The sequence below is a fragment of the Pocillopora damicornis genome, chromosome 5 (genome assembly GCF_964200805.1).
Source record: "Pocillopora damicornis chromosome 5, jaPocDami1.2, whole genome shotgun sequence".
Taxonomy (NCBI): domain Eukaryota; kingdom Metazoa; phylum Cnidaria; class Anthozoa; order Scleractinia; family Pocilloporidae; genus Pocillopora; species Pocillopora damicornis.
In genome coordinates, this window is record NC_142674.1 from 19,291,249 (window position 1) to 19,314,862 (window position 23,614).

Here is a 23,614-nt window from a genome sequence, read left to right on the forward strand (position 1 = left end):
CTTCAACTCAGCTTTACGGATGAAAATGCAGGGCTTAACATCAAGGCTAATGGCGTGCAACCCAGCCACTAACCTATCCAAGGGTGGATTGCAAATAGCTATGTGTGGAAAGCTTTGGGGGTGGGGGAGGGGGGTAGGTTATTGGACCTCTCGACAAAAATGGCATTTTTCTCTTAAGCTGGAAGGGGCTTGTCCTATTCATCTTGGTTGACAACTTGCAATCCAGGATTGGCAGTCAGGCTTGTACCCAGTCCACCTCAGCCACTGCGCTAACACTCCATCGCTGGAGGGTGGCTGAGTTTCAAAAGCATACCTTTGGGGGAGAGGATTCTATTGACTTTGCAAAAAACCGATAACTAGGTTTTCGCTTGAAGTCAGGCACGTGCCTTTTGACTATGATCAAGGTTTCTATTATGGAGGGGGGGAGGGGTGTGGTGACGGAAAAATAAAAGTCGGGAGTGCAGTTTTCACATCATTGCTACCATTGTCAGGAAAACAAGAATTTTCAAAATGATCGATAGCCTTGAGATATATCTTCTTTTCCGACTCCAAAGAAAAATAAAACAAGAAATGGATTGAGGAAATTTTGATAGTTCAGAGAGTGACAGAGACAGAATGCATAAACAAATTGAAATATTTAATCACTTCTTTGTCAACTTCATTTCGAGACTTTCTCAACGATATTCGCCTAGTCTCAGTGAGTAGAATAGAACTTTAGAAATCATTGCGAATTATCCCAAAATAAAAGAAGAAACATGGTGATTACAAGTTTAGGAAGACCTCGGGATTAACAAGACGGCTCTCGCTCTGGGTGTCCTTAAAACTTCGTCGCACAACTTTACAATACTTTGCTAAGGGAAAATTTACTGATTTTCCCGTGTGATTGTTATTCGGAACATGTTTATTCGTAACCCTTTACAATTAACCATTTCCAGTCCTTTCATTTTAGTATATCAAAAAATGTATAAAAACTACTGTAGCTTTTAGAATAAATTTTTGTTGTTACTCGCTTTCATCACATGCACCTGCTTGTCAGCACTGTTGTTATTTATTACGTGGTTTTTTAGCTCAATATAAGTATTAGTGGTCTTTCTGGGAAAATTGGTTTTCATGGTAGATAGCAGCTGAGTTTATACTCGTAACATTAAATTCTTTTCATGCGATAGTTTCCACACCAACCTTGCATAGGTAAGCAGAAACTTTTAACTGCTTTTCGGTTTTTATATCCTAAGCTCTGCTGCAATTAAGATAAGGTATTATTTTATATACCAGAACTGTGAATTCGCAGCTAAGTTTCCTACGTTAATGACCTCGAGTTCATTGCATCCGTTTTTTTAATTTAGGAATTTTTTCCGTCGTAGAAACAGATGGAATATCTAAGTAGTTTTCGTTTAACTTCAAAGAGACCTTTTCCGCTCCTTTGTGTCCTTATTCAAATATTACGATTTGTGTAACAATAGCACCTCACACCAGTTAGTTCTTAAGCAAGTACCTTGTACAGCTTTGATGATTACAGTTTTAGCTTTGACTTTAGCATGTTGTGTGTTAGAGCGCTCTGCGAATAAAAGTACTGTGGAACCAAAGATTGTCTTATCCTTGACGTCGGTATAAGCTCGCTCAAAGTAGATCTCCGTGTACCATGGAATCGTGACGAGTTTCCGTTCTCGCTGCCAAGTGGTCTCTACCGAGTTAATGACAATGTGATCTTTTCAAGATTGCAACCTAGAATACCAATCCTCAGCGACGACGGTATCAGAAACATCGAGTAGCTACGCAACCAAGGCAAATTCTACTCTTAATCAGTATTTCCTAGCTAGCACCTCAATTTCATTATCTGATAGAGATTCCTCATGAAAATTTGAATGTTAATTTTACGGTCGATTGTGAGTTTCGCCTCGAACAGGAGTGTTAAAACTAAATGCTTGGGGAAGAGCTCTCCATGTTGGTTACTTCACATGTTCCATGTAAGTTTTAGTTGAGAAAGATTGTTTTGTAATACTGATTAATCTCTCAATATAGGTTTTATTACACAGTTCCATGATGCATGTTAAATGGTCTTCACTGGGTTAACTGCGAGCCGTGAAACGGCGAAAAAAAGTAGCCTTAGGGCGGAAAATTTGACAGATTTCAACCGTTGGTCGTATAAAAAGTTAATTACAAAAATTTTCTTTATCAAAAACAGAACAGAGTGGAGCAGTCCAGTCTTCTCTATTTGTATATTAAAGGACGGCTCGGAAGACAGATTTGCATGATCATGATTCTGTAAATAAAATGCCGGGTAAGGTCTTAAATGGACTACACGCTCGGCAGTGAAATATTTTGCAGAATTTACACTGAGTTTTTCTCTAAAACTTCCTAACTTAGTATCAGAACTTTGTTTAGAAATGTGAAGCTAATCCAGTAATTACTTTGTTGTGACGAATTTTCCGAGTTTGTGCATACACTAAAATCAATTTTTTTTGCTCTGTATTACTTTTATTTATTCTGCACTGTGTTCATTGTAAACTGGATTTCTCTCAGCCAATCGCGATGTGGATGCTTAGATTTTTAAAAGAAATGCGGAAGCTTAAATCTTTTAGAGGAATATAGAAGTTTGAATTTTTAAAGGGAGAGCAAACATTTATATGATGCATGTCGCGTGCTACTTGACTTTGAAAATTTCTTTAAAATTCGTTTTAAAAAAGGTTTGGAAAGAAAGCGTTTAGTCGCTACTAAGAACAAACGATTGAAAGGTCCCTCCTCCTTGTTGAGGCGACTAACAATTTCCGAGAAACACAAGCTTAAATGTTGTGACTTTCACAGTCACCAGGCCGTCTTCTGCATCCACTTCTAGTCAAAATCAGCACAAAGTAATATTATTAGTATCGACTTGTAATACTCTCCAAAGGTATCTTAGCTCGACATAGAAATAATCAGATGTGAATTCGTTTCAGCCTTTGGAGCGGAAATCAAGGAATAGAATATTATAATAATTCACCATTGCTCACTTCAAATTAAGAGAAGGAGAATTATTTGTGTTTCTCTACAAGGTCGAATTGAAATTTTATGTACTATACGCATACGCATACGCATACGCATGCGCATACGCATGACCTTGGAAATGCCAGTATAAATAAAGTATTGTAGTTTAAACCTTCTGGGAAAGTGAACTACTTCTTTAAGACTCGTCCTTCCCGAGCAAAAATATAAACAATGACGATACTTTCCCTTTATAGACTTTTCTGTTTTGTTCATGGCAAAATTAAGCAATGCTGATATTTACCCTGAGTATTTTTCAGCTACAGCAAGAAACGTTTCGCGTTGGACTCGCCGAGCTCTCAAAGAATTTCCATTTGTTCATGTCGTGCGATCGAACTGCCATGTTTGTTTTGCATGTTGACACTTTCAAAGCTCGTGCTACGTTTGCACCCAGATCTCAAGCGGTCAAAAATAAACTTTGGAGCCTAGTTGGGACTGGAAAGTACAGGTCTGGCACAGAATTTGCTGTCATGAATAGCTCGTGTTACTCGTGTAGGGAAAGTATCAAGCAACTGAAGTTACATAAAAAGTACACCTATAAAAGCACTGCGATCGTACAAGTGTTGATGACATCTCCATATTTTATACCGACATTCCTTTACCGATGGTGTTCGACAAATTCAAGGAGAACCTTCGAGCAGGCATCCTGAAAGGAATATTTGATTGTCGATTGAGAAGATTAATATATTACTTTCGCCTTGATTTTGTCTTGGGTACCTTTCCAATTCGAAGTCGACGACAGGGAACCAAAAATCGTAAAACCCGCTATGTGCGTGTGGTATGCGCCACCTCAAGATGCTCTAATTGTGGTCTTCCTGTGCCCAGAAGGGTGATCACAATTTTTCTGGATGGAGGCTGCTGCTAAAGATCTCTCATTGAGATTGAAGCTTATGGAACTTAAATCCAAAGTTCTGGTTAAATTAAAATGAAGAACGATCTATTATAGCCATGAAGAGGGAAACCCAGTCAAAATGATGTAGCTTAATCGATGTAAATGCGTTAGATACTAGCTGAGTCAAATTAAGGCTGAATTAAGAAACAAACAAAGCTGCACCTTGCTAATGCAGCTGAGATTTTTACGTTAATTTTTAACGACACGATGAAGCAAATGTAGGAATCATCCACTACATACCACTTTAGCAAAATGTTATGAAGATCATTTAAATCTGAGCATTTTTTAAATGCGTTCTGCTCACATTGTTTGACAGATTCAATTCGGTGCGGTGTGATCATTAACTTTACTGATAGCTTATCAAAAATATATTTCTATCCCTTCTATGTTCCCAATAAAGCTTTCCTAGCAATGTTGGAAAATAGACATTCTGGAAATAAAGAACCAAATCATGTTCTGCAAGTCCACCAGTCTTTTTACGCGAGCTGATCCTATGAAAGAGGGGTTGGGGAGAAAAATGCTTTCGAAAATGGATAATTGAGAATAATCATACTAAAACTTTCGGAAACAATCAGTATGACAAATTTTTAACTGAATCAGAGTACAGTAGTCTCTGATAAATTTAATCTCGACATATTCCGAAGACATTTTGTATAAGTCGTTTAGTCGAAAATATTTCTCTGGGAACTGACTTGTAACAGAGAATATGGTAATGCCATATCTTCAAATGCAGTATGTAGACCAATTCCAGTAACATTTTCAAAATTCGGTTGAGCAAAGATTCGTACGAAAAACTTCCCATTCAAAATAGTATGATAAAGTTATGTACAAAAAATGCCATTTCTACGCGAGCAAGGAGGCTTGTTTTAACTCTCCCCAATTGCTCCACTTCTGAAAGCCACTGCAATGAATACCCTTCTTTGAGGGATACCCAAGTTAGGAAGAAGGGGGATGAGGCTTCCTTTGAGGTCTACAAATTAGGTTTCAAAGCCTTGGTTTGACTCGCTCAGCTTTAGCTAAAAAGTTTTTACTGAAAGCAAAATCATTTAATTTTGACGATGATGGCTGATCGGGAGAAAACGATTCCTGATGGGTGGTATTCCCACATAAAGTTTCAAATCTTTTAAAACACTGTGGGGCTATCTCTGCGCATTACTATCTTCGATCCTCAAGGGCTGAAAAGTGAAGTAAAAATCACAATGCTGAAATAGCTCCGTCAGAAGCAAGGTGACAGTCAATAAGTCTTAAACTCAAAGATACAGTTATTGTTTTGAGAATTATCTCCTAAATTTCATTATTTTTAAAATTGTGTATAATCTAAAACTTTAATTATGTCTTTTCATGCTCGTACGAGTGATTTAATGGCTTTTAAGAGACCACTCGTAGTGTTGTCTTTGTGGGAATTGGTCGCCGAATGGTAAACGTTTGATGTAGTTTGATTGTTTGTATGTGATTTTTTGTAGCAACCAGCAGAAGAGTTGAGCCGAAAGATGTTACATACAGGATCAAATATTGTGGTAAGGTTTTGTCAGTGTACAGGGCCTTTAGATTGGCAAAAATTGAGGGAGTCTTCTTTCATTTTAAAGAATCCGGGTAGTGCTTGCCGTTTTAATTTTTCTTTCATTTCCAAAAATTATATCTGATTAGATTTGCTTCAAGTTTCAAATTCAAGTTTATTAAGTTTGCAGGAAAATCTTTGTACAATAATCCCCTCCTGCAAATAGCGAGCTAATCTAGGCAGGCGGTGTTAAGGACATACAACACGAATTACAAAAACACGAATTATGCGAATTACTCGATTTTGCATACATTATTTGACAAAAGAGGGAAAAGGTGATAAAAAGTATTTTAATATATTATGTTTGAATTATAATTAAGATGCCTTTTTTATTTCAGAAATAAGAGTGCTAGTGTCAGCATAACTATCCAGACTTCCTAGAGTTGCAAATAGTAATGCTTGAATTTTCTTTTTGAATATGTGCTTCGGCAGACTTCGATAGCTTTCGGGAATACTGTTCCAAATTTTAGCCCCAACGATAGAAAAAGAGTTTTTATGATAATTAAGCCTAGAATAGTTAATATAGTAGTTACCAGAAGATGCTGATCGGGTATTATACTGATGTATGTCTTGTGTAGAAATAAAAAGATTACAGATATTTTTAGGTGCAGAGTTAGTGGTTATATCAAGCATTAAGATTGATGAAAGTTTTAAGTAGAGCATTGTTATTGGCGGGATGTTAGATTGCGCGATATTTTGCAAGATTGACGGTCAGGTTTATGCCTTGACAGAGCTAAGCTTGTGGGTGAACACCCTGTGGCTGAAGGGTGGTTGAAAGTCCAAATCAGTAAGCTTAGGAGAGGCTGCAAAACACTAATGGCGAGGGTGAGGAGCATCACCCGCCTTTAAGCCAGGCTTGCCAATAAAAATGCAGGGGGCTTAACGTCGTGGTTAGTGCCCTGCATACAACCTAGCCACTTACCTATCAATGGATGGGTTGCAAATGGCTCTGTGTGAAAAGCTCTGGGGGTGGGAAAGGTAGGTTATTGAAAACATTGTCTAACTGGTGGCTTTCTCTGAGGCTGGAGGGGCTTGTCTTATTCATCTTGTTTGACCCTGTTTCACCTCAGCCACTACGCTAACAATCCATGGTTGGAAGGTGGCTGAGTGGCAAAAGTATCCCTTTGGGTGAAAGGGCTCAATTGACATTGCAAAAACCTAATGCCTAAGTTTTTGCTTGAAGATGGGCATCGCCATAGTGGCCCTACTCACACTTTAAATGGAACGTGTTCCATTAATGCATTACACATTTGGTTACAATTATTAAAATAGAAAATTCTTGAAAGATTTGACAAATTACACTGACTGACGTGTCGTTGGTATCGAGGGTTATTCCATGTTTGCCAGTAAAGGCGGATAATTCTATTACTTTAAACAGAATTATTTCTATTAGTCAGTTGGTTGCAGCAAATCCATAACAGCCTTTAAAGATTGGTATATAGCATAGCGATGAAGTTTGCAGTCAAGTTAGGAGAAATTGTAAGACATTAATGTCAAAGACGTTCCAAGGGTTGATAGGATGGGCTTTGCAATATTCCTCAGTTATCGTTTAGACTCTCTGAAATCAGGGGGTACTCAGAACAGTTAAACGGCAGCTATGAAATTTTGTGCAGTCATGTTTTTGGTTTATCTCCCCATTGATGCTGATGCAAGGAAGAGAAAGAAAAATTGAAAACAAATAATGGGCAAGTTATCAGATCTTAAGGACTTGATAAAAAAGAAACAGGACTGCTGTACAGTGGGTAAGGTTTACAGGATCGTTTCTGTCGTTATGAGAGGTGAATTTCATGAAGGTTTAAACTCAGATTGTCACACTGTTCTCATTTACAAAAACACTGTTTTGACAGAAGAACAAATTAAGGCAAACCACTACTTCTTCCTAATAGGATACAATATTGATGCTGATCCTGTCGCATGACAATCTCAAGAAAACACGTGAGAAGGCACACGCATGAAATATTCATTGGCATGTAGCGAATGGACTATGCAAATTTACTCTTATTTTTTAATCATAAATCAGCTAGTTTGCCGGACTTATGCTTTGAAAGGGCCCATTAATCAGAATTTGAACTTCTGACGATTCCCCCTCAAAAAAGCGTTGACGGGCTCCATACACATGCTTTTCATCAAGCAATAGCTGTAGGCCGAATGTAACGCTGAAATAAGTATTGACGGTATTTCTGGACGTATTTACTAAAACCAAAAAAAAGTACGATGTCCTTTGAGCGAAATTTGAGGCATATCTGGTCAAGTGGATACGTCCTTCGAAACCGTTAGCGCGATGGCGAAAGTATGTTTCGGCATTGTTTATATTTTTCTCGGGAAGAACGAGTCTTAAAGGGGTAGTTCAGTTTCCCAGAAAGTTTAAACTAAAACACTTTATCCAAACTTGCGTTTCCAAGGTCATGCGTACTATTCGACTCTGTAGAGGAACAAAAACTTTACCCACTGTACAGCAGCCCTGTTTCTTTTTTATCAAGACCTCAAGATCTGACAGCTTGCCTATTATTTGTTTGCAAACTTTCTTTCTCTTAATTGCATCAGTAGCAATGGCTAGATAAACCAAAAAGACCACTGCGCAAAATTTCATAGCTGCCGTTTAACTGTCTTGAGTACCCCCTGATTTCAGTGAGTCTCGACAATAACTGAGGAATACTGCAAACCCCATCCTATCAACCTTCGAAACGCCTTTGACATTCCCTACAATTTCTCCTTACATGACTGCATACTCCATCCTTATGCTTTGTTGAGAGGATTTCTACCTTCATCAGACCAATCTTAATAGACTATTTTTGTGGATTTGCTACAACCAACTGACCAACAGCAACCAACAGTGGTGGAGGTGTGAAAGGGTACAAGCCTGACCACCAGTCCTGTAATCCAGGCTGTCAAACAAGATTAATAGGACAAGCCCCTTTCAGCCTCATCGAAGACTGCCAGTAAGACAAGGGTCCAACAACATACCCTTCCCACCCCTTGAGCTTTCTACAGAGAGCCATTTGCAACCCACCCTTGGATAGGTTAGTGGCTTAGCTGCATGCGGGGCACTACCCTTGACGTTAAGCCCTCTACCTTTCTATCGGCAAGTCTGGCTTGATAGCGGGTGATGCTCCTAACCTTGGTCATCAGGGTTTTGTGGCCTCTCTTAAGCCTACTGCTTTGGACTTTCAACCACCCTCCAACTACAGGGTATCTCTCAAAGAAGGATACTCATTGCAGTGGCTTTAAAAGTGAAGCAATAGGAAGAGAGTTAAAACAAGCCTGCTTACTCGCCTAGAAATGCCATTTTTTGTACCTAACTTTATCATACTATCTTGAATGGGGAGTTTTTCTGTACGATTCTTTGCCCCACCGAATTTTGAAAATGTTACTGGAATTGCTATACATATACTTCATTTGAAGAAATGACATTATCATATTCTCTGTTACAGGTCAGTTCCTGATACGTTTTTTTTTACTGAACGAGTTTTACAAAATGTCTTTGGATTACGTCGAGATTAAGTATATCAGTTATACCACAGTCCTCTGATTTAGTTAGAAATGGACTTGCAGAACATGATTGTGTTCTTTATTTCCAAAATGTCTACTCTCCAACATTGCTAGGAAAGCTTAATTAGGATCATAGGAGGGATAGAAATAATTTTCGAGCATAATTCTCTATACGCTGCATGTTGTACATATTTCATAAGAGGAAAATAGCTGTGATTCAACATGATGTCAAACATTCACATATCGAATTTACGACCAACTTCTATCGTCATTTTATTGATTAAATTCCATAGCACCACAAATTATCTCCTATAATAAAACATCACATCCATTCTACTTCTAACATTCTACTTCTACTTCGGGACATGGGACTTCCTTCAGTTTGGCCAGATGACTTCTCGATAGAGTTCAAGCAGTTCAGAGTTGGAAACACCTACACACCTGAATCATGTCGTTACAAAAACGTTCTTATGCATTTACATTAAGCTACATCGTTTTGACTGGCTTTTCCACTTTATAACCATAATAGATAGCTCTTCATCTATGCCAGAACTTTGGATTTATATGCCAAAAGCTTCCTTGTCAGTGAGGGTCTTTGGTTGCGGTCTTCATATGGATACATTGATATTGCCACTCTGGGCACAAGACCAACCTGACAAAAACGATTTCTGCACTTTGAGGTCGCACAGACGACTTTCACCAAACGGGTTTCATGATGTTTGAATCTCAGCCCTCGACCTCGAACTGGATAGGTTCCCACTACGAAATCAAAGGGACAATAGTAAATCAACCTTTTTGGTTTTCCTGGTCGATCTTGAACTTCTCCTTCCAGCATGCCTGCCTTAAGCATGGTTTTGAATTCATGGAAGACCATCAATAAAGTAATGCCAAAGCGAAACAAGGATATGAAATCCTCATCTGTACCGTGACAATGCTTGTCGGAAATTTTCTCCTCGAGTATTTTCATCTCATCGAAACTCTTGAGACACGAGTGACATTGGAAGGGATTCATGAATAACGTGGAAAAAGATATTATACTTACTCTGAACAGAAAAACGGAGCGATCGGAGGAATTGTGGGTTACCCTATTGATGGGAGCATGGTGACGAGAAAACGAGAATAAATTAGTTGAATGAAAAGCGCTTGTTGATACTGTGGGGATTAAGAGTGCCGATTGAAAGATGACCCGGGTCGACCCATTGTGAAAAAAGATATAACAGGAGTTTATATAACCGTGGTATAACTGATATATTTAATCTCGACGTATTCCGAAGACATTTTTCAAAACTCGTTCAGTCAAAAAAAACGTATCAGGAACTGACCTGCAACAGAGAATATGATAATGTCATTTCTTCAAATGAAGTATGTATAGCAATTCCATAAACATTTTCAAAATTCGGTGGGGCAAAGATTAGTACAGAAAAACTCCCCATTCAAGATAGTATGATAAAGTTAGGTACAAAATATGGCATTTCTAGGCGAGTAAGCAGGCTTGTTTTAACTCTCTCCCTTCTTTGAGGGATACTCTGTAGTTGGAGGGTGGTTGAAAGTCGAAAGAAGTAGGCTTAGGAGAGGTCACAAAACCCTGATAGCTAAGGTTAGGAGTATCACCCGCCATCAAGCCAGACTTGCCGATAAAAATGCAGAGGGCTTAACGTCAAGGGTAGTGCCCCGTATGCAGCTTAGCCACTAACTCATCCAAGGGTGGGTTGCAAATGGCTCTCTGTAGAAAGCTCAAGGAGTGGGAAGGGTATGTTATTGGACCCCTTGTCTTACTGGCAGTCTTCTATGAGGCTGAAAGGAATTTGTCTTATTCATCTTGTTTGACAGCCTGGATTACAGGACTGGTGGTCAGGCTTGAACCCTTTCACACCTCAGCCACTGTTGGCTGCTGTTGGTCACAGCAAATCCATAAAAACAGCCTATGAAGACTGGTCTGATGAAGGTAGAAATTCTCTCAACAAAACATAGGGATGAAGTATGCAGTCATGTAAGGAGAAATTGTAAATAATGTCAAAGGCGTTTCAAGGGTTGATGGGATGGGGTTTGCAATATTCCTCAGTTATCGTCGAGAGTCACCGAAATCAGGGGTACTCAAGACAGTTACACGGCAGCTATGGAATTTTTGTGCAGTGGTCTTTTTGCAAAAGAATAATGGGCAAGTTGTCAGATCTTGAGGTCTTGATAAAAAATAAACAGGACTGCTGTCTTGTGGGTAGGGTTAGAAGATCGTTTCAGTCGTTTACATTCACTGTTCATCATCGCTATCAGGTTGTCTGAAGGTTTGGAATTTCAGTTGGATAAAAATTGATCGTTAAAATGATGGTTTGGAATATCTGTATTTATCTACTTATGATCGATTGCTTAAGCTGATCTCTAAGCTGATCTCTCCTCTTCAGTACGGTTGCCTATTGGGGCAAAAACATAACTCAATTTCTCCAATGAAACACAACGTTTTCCAGAAATAAACGAAATCTTCTAAAACACAACAATCTTTTCCATAAAACAACAAAATCTTCTGAAACACGAAAATCTTTTCCAGAGCGCAACGAAATTTTCTGATACACAAAAGCAAGCTAAACAATTCAAAGTACTGGTGACTAAACTTGTCGCTGAAAGCGACCGGAACCTGGGACTAGCTCGGGCTACATACTGCTAATTAAAGCGCCATATTTGTACCGTTCATGTGGTGGAATTGAGCTAAATTAGCTTCTTCTAGTTCAGTAAGCGATCATCTAGAAGAAGAAAGCATAGTTTCATATTAGTTTTTAAGAGATACGTATTAAGGTATCACTGAATTTTGTAGCGAAGTGTCATGGCATCACTGCGTGTGTATGAACGTTGAAAAATACAGTTTGTAGGTTGGAGCATTTGAACTTTAACGCGATGATTGCCATATTTTGACGTGGACGTTGTCCAGAAACAAATCATGAATGAGCTCAGTGGCCCAGGATTTCCAATACGTGGTTGTATTGATGGATGAAGTCGAAAATGATGTGGCTAACAGTCAAAAGGTCGAACAACTATCCAGAAATTACTTTCAATTTTCAACTGTGTTGCAGGGTTAGAAGGCTGTCCAGTGAAACTGAGGACTGACTGTGGAACAGAAAATGGTGTAATGGCAGCTATGCAATGTACATTTCAACAAGATGTAGAAGCACACAAGTATGGGTCATCTCCGATGAACCAAAGGATTGAGGGCTGGTGGGTATTTTACAGAAGAAACAGTTTTTTGTAAAGCATGTAGGAAATGGCTAGAGCATAAAGGAAAAGCTTGATTGCTCAAGCTGCTTCTTAACCCTTTAACTCCCAAGATCTCACTTTTAATTCTCCTTACTGTCTGCCATTCAGTTCTTTTGATGTTAGTTTTAAGAATTTGGTATTGTATCAACTAATAATCCCCAAATTGATATTTTTCTTCATTCTCATCACATGTCTGCTTGATATTGTAATGATATTGTCAGAAGAAATTCTGTCTTGGTCACTCATGGAACAAAACACTGTCAAGGCTTCCCTATTTGTTTTATAATAAAGAATCTATTAAATTTCCCATGCTTTGCTTTCAATTTTCAAAACAAACTTTAGGTGATTAATTATAACTGGTCCCTAATGGGGGCATGGTTTTTTTTTTTTAAGTTTTTGGTAATAAATTTGTCTTCCATCGAATTTTTCCCACTCCTGTTTGTTTCACAGTGCCTCTTTTGAGTCAGTTTTTGTTTTGTTTTGGAGAAGATCACATTAAGCTATCCTAGATATAATGTAGTTAGTCAAAATGCTTTCCAAGTCTTAATATGGTAAAGATGTTGTGGCACTTTATATGGCACTTTTTATAAACAAGGATTTTCTTCAAGATTTTCTGAAATTCATTGCTCAGCCTTTTGTGACTTTGAGATGAGAGTGACTCTTAAATGTAGTGCACATTTTGATTGAGTATTTAAAGGAATCACAAAAGACATTCACAATGACTAAATAATAACTCTAAATGAAAACACAAACAAAGTCTACTTTTTAAAGAGCAGGAAGGTTTGGGTGATTTACCTTCTACACCCTAACATCATAATATACACTCTCCATACTGTTCTATATATACAAGAATAATTTGTTAAGCAATTGAGAGCATCTTCAGGCGGTGATTATTTCCTTTTCCCTTGTGATCTTCCTGTTTGATTCATGGTTGATAGTGTACAGAAAAATTAGATGCTAGTCAGCTTTAAGTGGTTAAAGGGTTGTCAGCATTGGGTTAAGTATAACATCTGACCAGGTGAGAGATTGATGTGAGTTTCCTGAACCACTAATAGAGCAAAGTAAAGCAATACCATTGCAATGGATATTAAGTTGAAAATATCCTATCTCACAGAACACCATGTGTTGCATGACATTCCAAATAACTACTACTGAACAGGAGTCAACAGACATGACACACTGATGCTCTCTTCTCAGGGGCAGCCTAAGTGAGGCCTATACCCTGACATTAGGCAACGGAGATCTGTCTGTGTACCGTCCCATGAATGGGGAAGAGTTTGGAGACTGAGTTGGTGGAGGATGGATGCTGGTCATAAAGATCAATGACAAATAGGTAATGCAAACATATTGAGGGCTCCAAAATGCCATTAACTCATAGAATGTTCACTCTTTATCACCTGGGAAGGGGAGGGGGGTGGGACAGTTTTCATTGTGTCCAATAAAATTTGTCTGATTCTCTTTTCTCCCCTCCCCCTCCCCCAAGGGCTCTGTAATGTTGTAATAACCCCTCCCCTCCCACTGGCAGTCAATTTTCTAGAGTTTTTCCTTTCTACTATGTTATACTCTGATCCCCTTTCTGTTAGCACCAAAAACTGTGTGATTCCCCCCAAAATCTTCTGACACCCCTATCCCCCAGGAGATAAAAAATGAATGTTTCCTTATGGGGGCATTGTTTTTTTAAGTTTTTGATATTCTCTCTAATCTTGCTCACTCCTGTTTGTTTCACAGTGCTTCTTTTGAGTCAGTTTTTTTTCTAGAAGAGTTCACATCCAGAAATCCCAGCTAAATATACTGCAGTTAGTCAAAATGCTTTCCAAGTCTCAATACAGTAAAGATATTGTGGCACTTTATATGGCACTTTTTATTAGAAAAGAATGTCTTCTGAAATTTTTAAAGTTCATGGCTCAGCCTTTTGTGACTTTGAGACAAGAGTGACTCCTAAATGTTGTGGGCATTTCAATTGAGTATTTAAAGTAATCACAATTAAGGGCAATCACGTTGACTAAATAATAACTCCTAATGAAAACAAAAACAAAGCCTACTTTCAAAGAGCAGGAAGACTTGAGTGATTAACCTTCTACACTCCAACATCATAATGTATATTCTCCATACTGTTCTATATATACAAGAATAATTTGTTTGGCAGTTGAGAGCTTCTTCAGTTGGTGATTATGTCCTTTACCATTGTGACCTTCCTGTTTGATTCATGGTTGATAGTGTAGGGAGAAATTAGATACTGGTCAGCTCTTAGTGGTTAAAGGGTTGTCACCATTGGGTTAATCAAGTATAGCATCTGACTACATGAGAAATTGGCGAGTTTGCTGAACCACTGATAGAGCAAAGTGAAGCGATACAAATGCAATGGATGCTAAGTTGAAAATTTCCTTATCTTGCAGGACACCTTTAGCTAGGATTCAAATGCATGGTCTTCCAGGTCTTCAGTCTCTCCTGAATATGGAGTCACAAGATTGGATCACTTAGAGACCCTGTGACCAACCTACTGGAGCACATCCTTTACCAAAATCTGCCTTACCATGAAGGTTGATAGACAAGGAAACTGTGAATAAATCGTGGACACTTTTTAAAACATTCAAATGGGTTTTGAAGATAATTAAATTCCTCTTTATAAAAAAAAGTGCACTTTTACATGTTAACATAGGCAGCCAATGGGTAAATCTCGGATAGAGTTGATTGCTGGGGTGATGTTGGGTGATTAGTCAGAATTCACATTTTGGTTATCATTTGACCTGCACTATTACTTTAACTTCACTTTTGCTACCAAAGTGTACACCTTTTATGGCAGATTTTTAACATAACATTTTTATGAATGTGCTGCAGGTTGTGAATAAGTTTCACACTCCATTCCTCCTTGTTCTTTTCAAATAATATTCCATTGGATTGCAGTTGAATCCCCACAAAATTGCAAATGAATGACTGGCTGGTTGGCTATCAGTTTACAGGGTCTTTTTAAATAACATCTGACTTTTGTTGTCAAGTCATATTCTCAATTTCATAGTCAGTGTAGTCTTTTATACAAGTCTACCTAATATTTTCAAGAGATGTGACCATCTTGTTTCTGCTGCTGACAATGAGCAAAACCTTTAGTATATTTGTTGCCTTTTGTGTCACACTTTCTTAGAGAGATCTAGGCACAATTTGAATTTGTTTAATTCTTAACTTTTTTAATTATTAAAAGATGCTTGGATGCTTGGTAGTGATTGTGCCACTTATATATTGTACTGTAATGGACAGGTGTCATTCTGTCCTTATTATCAGCTCAGTAAATAGTTGGAAATGATAGGAATTTAGAGTCTTTGTCCATTTATATACTTAAAGGTCTGTTTCCTTCTCCTGATGCAAACGTTATTATCTTGTTAACATTTTCAGTCATATCTGGTTCTTGTTATTGAGTATCTGCAGCAGTAATAGCTAGGTTCACCATACAACTGACAGGACACAACTATAAAGAAACAATCCCCTGCACCACCAACATCTAATATTCTCTAGCCAATTTGAGCTAATGGAGATTGTAAAATTAATCAAGATGGTTTGGATTATTTCCCTGAGTGATAGGTCTCGGGTTTAACTCTATATCTCCTGAAGTAAGTAACTTTGCCCTTGAAACAAAATACTTGTGATTTCGTTTCTTACACTTTATTGAACAACACTGAACAACATGTACAAATTCATCATGCAAAATAACTGATACTTCACATGTCTTTTTATGCTTTGCAGTTCTTGTTTTGAAAACATAAACAATCAAATGCAAAATACAACCTTGGACCTTATACACGAGTGATTTCAACTGGTTAACTTTACAGTCTGGTTTTAAGGTAATTACGGTAATCAAGCCATAAAATCGTTTTCAACGCTGACGAATGTGGCAAACTTTGCACAATACGAGACCTTACATACCTCTTAATCGCTCTAATCTTGTTTAATAAGTTTAGGATTTTCTTCTACGGTAATCTCGATGGTTCACTATCACGACGGACGCTTTGCTAATACGATTGGACTTTAACCTACTTCTTCGTTCCTGTATGATTTCTGTCACCATCAGATCAGTCTCCTGACTGCGTTTCGTTCTGCTTGGCCACAAGAGTGTTTTGCTTGGATATTATGGACTGATCAGTTGTGTTACTCATGTTTCTAATAGCTTTTGTTTAACCCTATGTTTGATTTATACTTTAGCTGATACGAGTGCTCATAGGTTCCCTTTTGAGTTCGATCAAAGTTTCGCTTGTAAGATTCACTCGTAAAAGGTTCACCATTTATAAACCCAATGTGAGCTTGGAGGATCGACGAGCGGACTTCTCGAGGGGTCAAACACTCTTCGCATTCAGCGTCTACACAGCTTACTACCATGTGCTTACTACGACGAGTATTAGTCGAAACTTTCTCGAAGGAAAATCGAATTCTATTTCAACGTCGCGGCAGTTACTTCGGAAAGCCGACAGACGCGTCCCAGTATTATCTCGGAAAGTCGATAGCAATTGGTCTGCCGTTGACATATCGACTTGTTTACATCTGAGTGAGTGACAAATTTGCATATTCTGACCCCAGATAACGGTCGTTTCTACGCTTCGCGTATCCACAACCAAAAATAAAGTGGGTCAAGGAATCAAATTTACGCTTCTCTTTGTTTTGTAGTTAATCAAAGGAAGATCTGTCTTTCTTGAGATATTTATCACTTGTACTCTGACAAGTGGCGGTCGTCACCGAAGCGTTACGTTGAATTTGTTGATAGGTTCGTGACGGAAGTACAGAAATATGATAGGTGATTTGGGTTGATTGATTGTGAGATCGGAGTTACTCGTGAGTAGGATAGTGAAAATGCTGTACATCAAACCAGTGTTTGTCGGGAGATCATTTACGACATGGCCATTAACTCACTTCTCCTTTAACCTTTCGTGAGCAGATTGTCTGGTAGATGACAATTTTGATAACTTCAAGTGTTAAAGTGAGGGCTAGACACAAAAGCTAAAATTACAGGAAATGAATAGCAGACCGTGACAAAAGCGACCACTTATCATTTTATTGCCAGCGGAATTTTGAGGGGGGATCACATGGTTTTCAGGTGAACAGTGAGGGGCTCTGTAAGTCACGAACAGACCTTAAGAGGCACTGTAGAAAATCGAGTGTTTTTTTTTTTTTTTTCCCATTCACCCCTATTCCCTTCTTTAGAACCTCGCCACGCATGCTACATTCACCAGATAGGGGTCAATCATTTAAATTCAATTGGTAGAATGTACGAAAAATGTATGTAACCTGATATTCCATTGTATAAGCTTGACTGTCGTGCAGCTGTAAAAGGAACTTCTTGTTCTGCTTAGTGTCAAACTGTTATACTTCAAATTCTGTTGTATATACCAAGGGCAGTCATGAAGTGGAATACCTCTTGTTGATCGCATGAATACGGCTAGCAAATCCCACGACCTACTCAAGATTATTAGTTAGTTTGTATTTCATCGATGTTTTTTAGTGTGGATGAAAGACAACAACGATTAAAAAAAGTATTCATTTTCGAACGGAAAGGCAATAGTTGGCGAGTCTCATACTATTCCCCTTCAGGAGATGACTAGGTACATATCGTTAGCGCAATTCAAGAACACATTTTGTCAAGGATGGAAACATACCCCCAAGGACTTCTTTATTTCAACAGGTACAAACATTAATTAAGACATCAATTTAATAAAAAGTTCTCAATCTAATCCAATGCAGCAGCTTCCGAGATTATCTCAGTTGTATTCAAAGTCAACTTGCCAATCATTTCACCTTTAAGGGAGATGGAAACAGTTAATAAACCTTGGCAAAGGCAATTCTTTTGTACACCTTTTAGGGCTGAAATACCCATTTTCGGACCAAATCACATGAACAACAGTTATGACTATTGAAAGATAAAATGATTACTGAATGAGCACGGTATAGCAAACGCTTCAAGAGATGTCGGAAATTTTTACAAGAACTCTGTCGCTCATGTGCAATTTTGCCATCCAGTATCTTGGATGGCTAGCGATTCCGTATAATTTTGGGAAAAGCCACATTTGATTGATAACACGTTATCCAGCACTTTAGAGCAATTTGCAATTGAGGGCCTCTTCATACGAGCCCAGCTGACCGGGCTGGCCCGCTTACCGGGACGAATTTCGCCTTGGGTTCACATGAGAAAATTCAGCCTGCTTCTCAAACTTCCTAACTTAGTATTAGAACTTTGTTGAGAAATGTGACGCTAATCCAATAATTACTTTGGTGTTTAGTGGACGAATTTTATAAGTTTATACATACACTGAAATCAACTATTTTTTGTTCTGTATTACGTTTATTTCGTCTGCATTGTGTTCCATGGCAATTGGATTTCTCTTAGCAAATCATAATGTGGAGGGCTTTTGGATCGGCAATCAGAAAATACTTGGACAGTGTCTCCTCCTACACTGATCGATGAGTTCGCCTACTTCTTCAGTTGGTCGTAAACTCGATATGTGTATCTTAGCAACCATCTTAGACATCATGTTGAATCACAGCTATTTTGCTATTATGAAATATGTACAACAAGCAGCTAATACAGAATCATGCTCGATAATTTAGCTGTCCTCTTTTCTGATAAACGACAGAGATGTTGTTTGCATTCCTCGAGAAGAATTTTGATTTATTTCATTCCTTCACAACAATTTAAGATCTTATATAGGTGCTTCTTCTGAGATTGAACTACCTCTCTATTAATGTTAGCAGTGGGATGCAACCACAAACAGTTCAGACTCAATTCTTGTTTTGTGATATGTCACAGAAAAATGCGACTTTTTAATCCGAGTCTCATTCAAACGAAGGAGCGCCGGAAGCTCAATGGTCGCCAGCGTTTTATCTATGGCAAAGACAATTTCCAGACCGATCCCAAGCCGGTTATGGAACCAGTTTAAATTCTTATTTAATTGTACGCATTTTTGTCCTATAATGATTAGACGGGTTCCGAAAAAAATATGACAGTTGTACCATCGCACCTCTCTTCACGGACGCCCCCTTGTTATAAGGGACAGGTTTTGTTGTCCCGGGGAAATGTCCTCATATTGTCTTTACATTTAACCCGCGTACTATGGACACCTTTAACACGGACAGAGGATACCTTTATTCCTCTTCGGTGAACTGATTCTCATAAGCTTACTTCGTCAACATGGGCTCACCTCTGCTGTGCACTGTAATATCCTTTATTTTTGTTTTAATGTAGGTAACATTACGTCCGTGTTTACAACACTGACGAAAAATCATTCTTTAAAATATCTTCTGTTCTTTGAAAGGCTCTTGAACAAATCCTTCCGTTCCTTGACTAAGTAACCTTCACAAGAAAATGAAAAGAGACTTTTTGAACATTTAAACTGCAAATGTTAACCTTAACTAGCTAAAAGGCTCTTGAACAATTCGTCCCATTCCTGGACTACTTAGCCATAACAAGAAAACGAAAAGCGACACTGACAAAATTTAACTTGAAAACGTCAACCTTAACCTTAAGCACCTAAAAAACTATTCATTAAAATATACTATGCTAATTGAAGGGTTTTTTCAACAATTTTTTTTGTTTCTGGACTACCTATTAACCTAAACATGATTCCAGTTTCTGTTCCAGTTTCTACCCCTCCGGCCTCATTCTATATTTTTCGCGCTTGCTTTCCTTTTTGCTCCTTCCTGCTATAATGACTTATTTAAGGGGTGAAACTGCCCAGATTGGGCTGTTTTAGGAATTTTATTCTGATACTTACCCACGAGTTTCTAGGCTCCACCTCTTTCATAGAGTTCACATGGAATTCTTCCCCGGGAATGGAGCACTGACCAAAAGCCGGCCAGTAGGCCGGTTGTAGTATTGTTGACAATACCATGCAAATACGTTATAAATATATATAGGCAGCTGAATGACATTTCGACAGCAGATAAATACCAGACAACATTAATCAGCATACTTTTGAGGAAACTGCCGTCTTGTACCAATCCGTTGGCTTTTCACAGAGTATTGAACTCAATTTGTGCTGCTTTTCAGTCCGATCGGAAAATAGCGGTTGCGAATCAAGCGTAACCTCTTGACAAACTGATAGACTGACCGTCATGTCAACCACCCCCACCCACCCCACTTGGGCATACCCCTATGAAGACTGTCATCAAATAAAAGAACAATGATTCACATGAGTTAAACGGGTCTTTTTTTATGGAAACACAAATAACATGAATTGTTTTATTCGTTGGAAAGCCACCAGCAGAGTTATCAACAGTTTATGTGGCATACGTTGATCGTTACAAAAGTGCCCTAATTCTCGTTGCAAATATCCATCACTCCTTCTCGCCAACGGAAAAAACATTTGGTAACGCAAGTGCTGTGGAATAAAAGCTTTTTTTTCAATAAATAACTCAGATACATAACGTTTATTCAAGGGCTTTAGGTAATCATGAATTTGGTATCATTCAAAATTAGTACAATAGGGCACTTATGTCACCCGGCAAAGTCTCTTCCCTTCAAACTTCCAAAATTTCCCCGAAAAAAATTTTTCTTTAAGTTTTTTTGTGTGCCACAATTAGGAAAAATAATGTTGTTTTCATATAAACTGTTTTAAACCTCAATCGCTACAAGTTAGGTGAGAATTTGACTTTAGAGCAGCAAAGTTAAGTTTTAAAATGTTGAAAGGTTTCGAAGGGAGCTCTTGTCTATGACAAAACATACAATCTTCCTAAATTTTTTTGGGCTGTGAATTGCTCCCAAAATATTTAGTTGTGGAAAGTGAGTGAATGCCCAAAATATGCTAAACGAGTCGGATATCTATCTTATCATTGAAAATTTGAGTTGAAATGCAATTAAAAAGTACTTTCCACGGAGTAGGGAAATTTCGTAACCTTTGAAATGTTTAAAAATTTGTAAAAAATTGTTTTTGATACGGTTGACCGCAAGATTCTAACAGAGTGTTGTAGATTCTGCATAAAAGCGTTTGAACTACTCAGGACGATGTGATCATGTTATTTACGCAAGATATCCGAAAGAGACTTGAAGTTACCAAAAATGCCCTATTTTCAATCTGCAGAGAGAGAGAGAGAAGGAGACTTCACACATGCCATGTCCTTCTTGCTGCCCTTCACCACTCAGAGTGGTAGAGTACAATCAAACATACATGCGTTGGTCTTTTCCTCTAAATTTGACGTTCCTTTTAAGATTTGTTACCCAGCAATGGAGCAATTCTCGATGAAGTAAATGTAGGAATCATCCACTACATAACAGTGTAGCTAATGCTGCAAAGACCATTTAAATCTGAGCAGTTTTTTAATACGTTCTGCTCAAACTATTTGACAGATGCAATATCGTGTGATTATTAACTTTACTGATCGATTCTCAAAAAATATATTTCCATCTCTCCTATGTTCCTAATTAAGCTTTCCTAGCAATTTTCAAAAGTAGACATTTTAGTAATAAAGAACCAAATCATGTTCTGCAAGTTCATCAGTCTTTTTACGCGAGCCCATCCTGTGAAGGAGGGGTTGGGGAGAAAGTACTTTTGAAAAAGGATAATTTAGAATAATCATACTAAAACTTCCGAGAGCAAAAAGTAGGATAAATTTCTAACTTAATCAGAGTACGTAATATAACTGATATATTTAATCTCGACGTATTACGAAGACATTTTGCATAACTCTTTAGGGTCAAAAATACTTTTCAGGGAACTGAATGTGATAATGATATTTCTTCAAATAAAGTATGTAGACCAATTCCTGTAACATTTTCGAAATTCGGTTGGGCAAAGATTCGTACGGAAAAACTTCTCCATTCATTCCCATGGCTGGAGGGTAATTGAGTGTCAAAAGCGGCTAGGTTTTCGCTTTAAGGTGGGCATCGCCACAATGGCCCTGCCTGCGCTTTAAATGAAAAGTCTTTCATTAATGCATTGCCATTTGGCTACAATGATTAAAATAGAAAATTCTTGAAAGATTTGGTCGTTGGTATCGATGGTTATTCCGCGTCTTCCAGTAAACGCTGATAATTCTATTATGGTAAAGAAAATAATTGCTATTGGTCAGTTGGTTGCAGGAAATCCATGAAAACAGCCTATTAGGATTGGTCTGATGAAGGTAGAAATTCTCTCAACAAAGTGAAAGGATGGAGTATGCAGTCGAGTGAGGAGAAATTGTAAGGAATGTCAAACGCGTTCCAAGGATTAATAGGATGTGGTTTGCAATAGCTCTACAGTTATCGTCGAGACTCACTGAAATCAGGGAGTACTCAAGACAGTTAAACAGCAGCTGTAGAAAATCTATTTCGTTTTTAAATTTCATGTAACAACTTTTCTCCTTCTCTCCCCCCTTCATGTTCTTTTAGTATTCACGCGCGGCGCACACATTACATAAATTAGCCAATCACGTCAAAGAACTCTAACCTTGACATTGGAAAACTGACGTGGACATCTTTCGTGTACTTTAAGTTTGTTTTTCGCAGAGTTTTAGTTGGTTGTTTTTGAGCTTTCGTTTCGTTTATATATTTATGATTTATTCCTTAACTCTTTAACTCCCATGAGTCACCAAGACAGAATTTCTTCTTACAATATCAATTCAGTATTAAGTTGACAAGTGAAGAGCTTCAGATTGTTCCTCCTGGAACTGCATGAGTTGCCTCCTTTAGGAATTCGTTGATTTGAAAAAAACTATTAAAAATGAGTTTTTCAATACACCCAAACCCTTCGAGCTGGGCCTTCACCCAAGCAATCCTGATGAATTAGGTGTTATATCCTTCTCATTTTTAAAGACACCATTTTGACAGAAGAACAAATCAAGGCAAGCCCTGAAGGGGCCCGCCGCGGAGCGGCATACCACGACTTCTTTGTGAGAAGATACAACATTGATATTTGAAAATCTTCTCACAAGTAATCAACGCCCCGATGACGAAACAAGAGAATCGTTAAAGATGATAATATTTACACACTCTTCAGAACTCACGGGAGAGTTTCCGAATATTATTCACCTGAGAAAAATTCAAGTTCCCTTGAAATCAAGGTTGATCTAAAAATGCACAAAAACTGTGTTTTTGAAATCAAGGTTGATTTCAAGGTTGAAATTAATGAGTTGCCTTGAAATCAAGGTTGCTTTCAAAATATGACAGAACTTTTCGTCAAGGTTGATTTCAACTTTCCATGATTTAAGGTAAAAACTTTTCGTACTTCTCAAGAAAGGTTACGCGGTCACACTACAAATACTCTTTCTGTGTGGAATTTCTTGATGGTGGAAAGTGAAAACAACATTTTCCAGTCTTCTTTTTGGGAAAAACAGCGCAGTTTATGAATTTCATGGGGGTATTGATATTTCCCTTTAAACGAGAGGGCAGAGTTTCTCGTCATCCTCGGTCTGCAAAAGCCGGTATTATACATTCGAAATTGTATGTCGACAAGCACGCGACATGT

At 38.1% G+C, this 23,614-nt stretch overlaps 1 protein-coding gene across 2 annotated transcripts; it reads left to right on the top strand.

Annotated features, from left to right (window-relative positions):
• The first annotated feature begins 670 nt into the window (after nt 1-670).
• Nucleotides 671-15,915, top strand: LOC149045850 (uncharacterized). Of its 2 annotated transcripts, none has more exons than XR_016186839.1 (6): nt 671-1,964; nt 5,374-5,427; nt 10,788-10,902; nt 12,020-12,161; nt 13,315-13,533; nt 14,597-15,915. XR_016186839.1 is itself a non-coding variant. In XM_089207211.1 (6 exons), exons 1-5 carry the CDS (start codon nt 1,863-1,865, stop codon nt 13,486-13,488), a joined length of 504 nt encoding a protein of 167 aa, XP_089063337.1. In that variant the 5' UTR covers nt 1,284-1,862; the 3' UTR covers nt 13,489-13,533; nt 14,597-15,504. The 2 variants fall into 2 exon arrangements, 1 of the variants encoding a protein (XP_089063337.1); XM_089207211.1 differs by having other exon boundaries at nt 1,284-1,964; nt 13,398-13,533; nt 14,597-15,504.
• The last annotated feature ends 7,699 nt before the right edge of the window (nt 15,916-23,614 follow it).

Bases quoted from the DNA above. Each gene is read 5' to 3' on its own strand.
- LOC149045850 (XM_089207211.1), top strand. From the start codon at position 1,863: ATGTTAATTTTACGGTCGATTGTGAGTTTCGCCTCGAACAGGAGTGTT. The intron at 1,965-5,373 runs GTAAGTTTTAGT...GATTTTTTGTAG, and splicing joins GGTTACTTCACATGTTCCAT to CAACCAGCAGAAGAGTTGAG. The intron at 10,903-12,019 runs GTAGAAATTCTC...ACTGTGTTGCAG, and splicing joins TGAAGACTGGTCTGATGAAG to GGTTAGAAGGCTGTCCAGTG.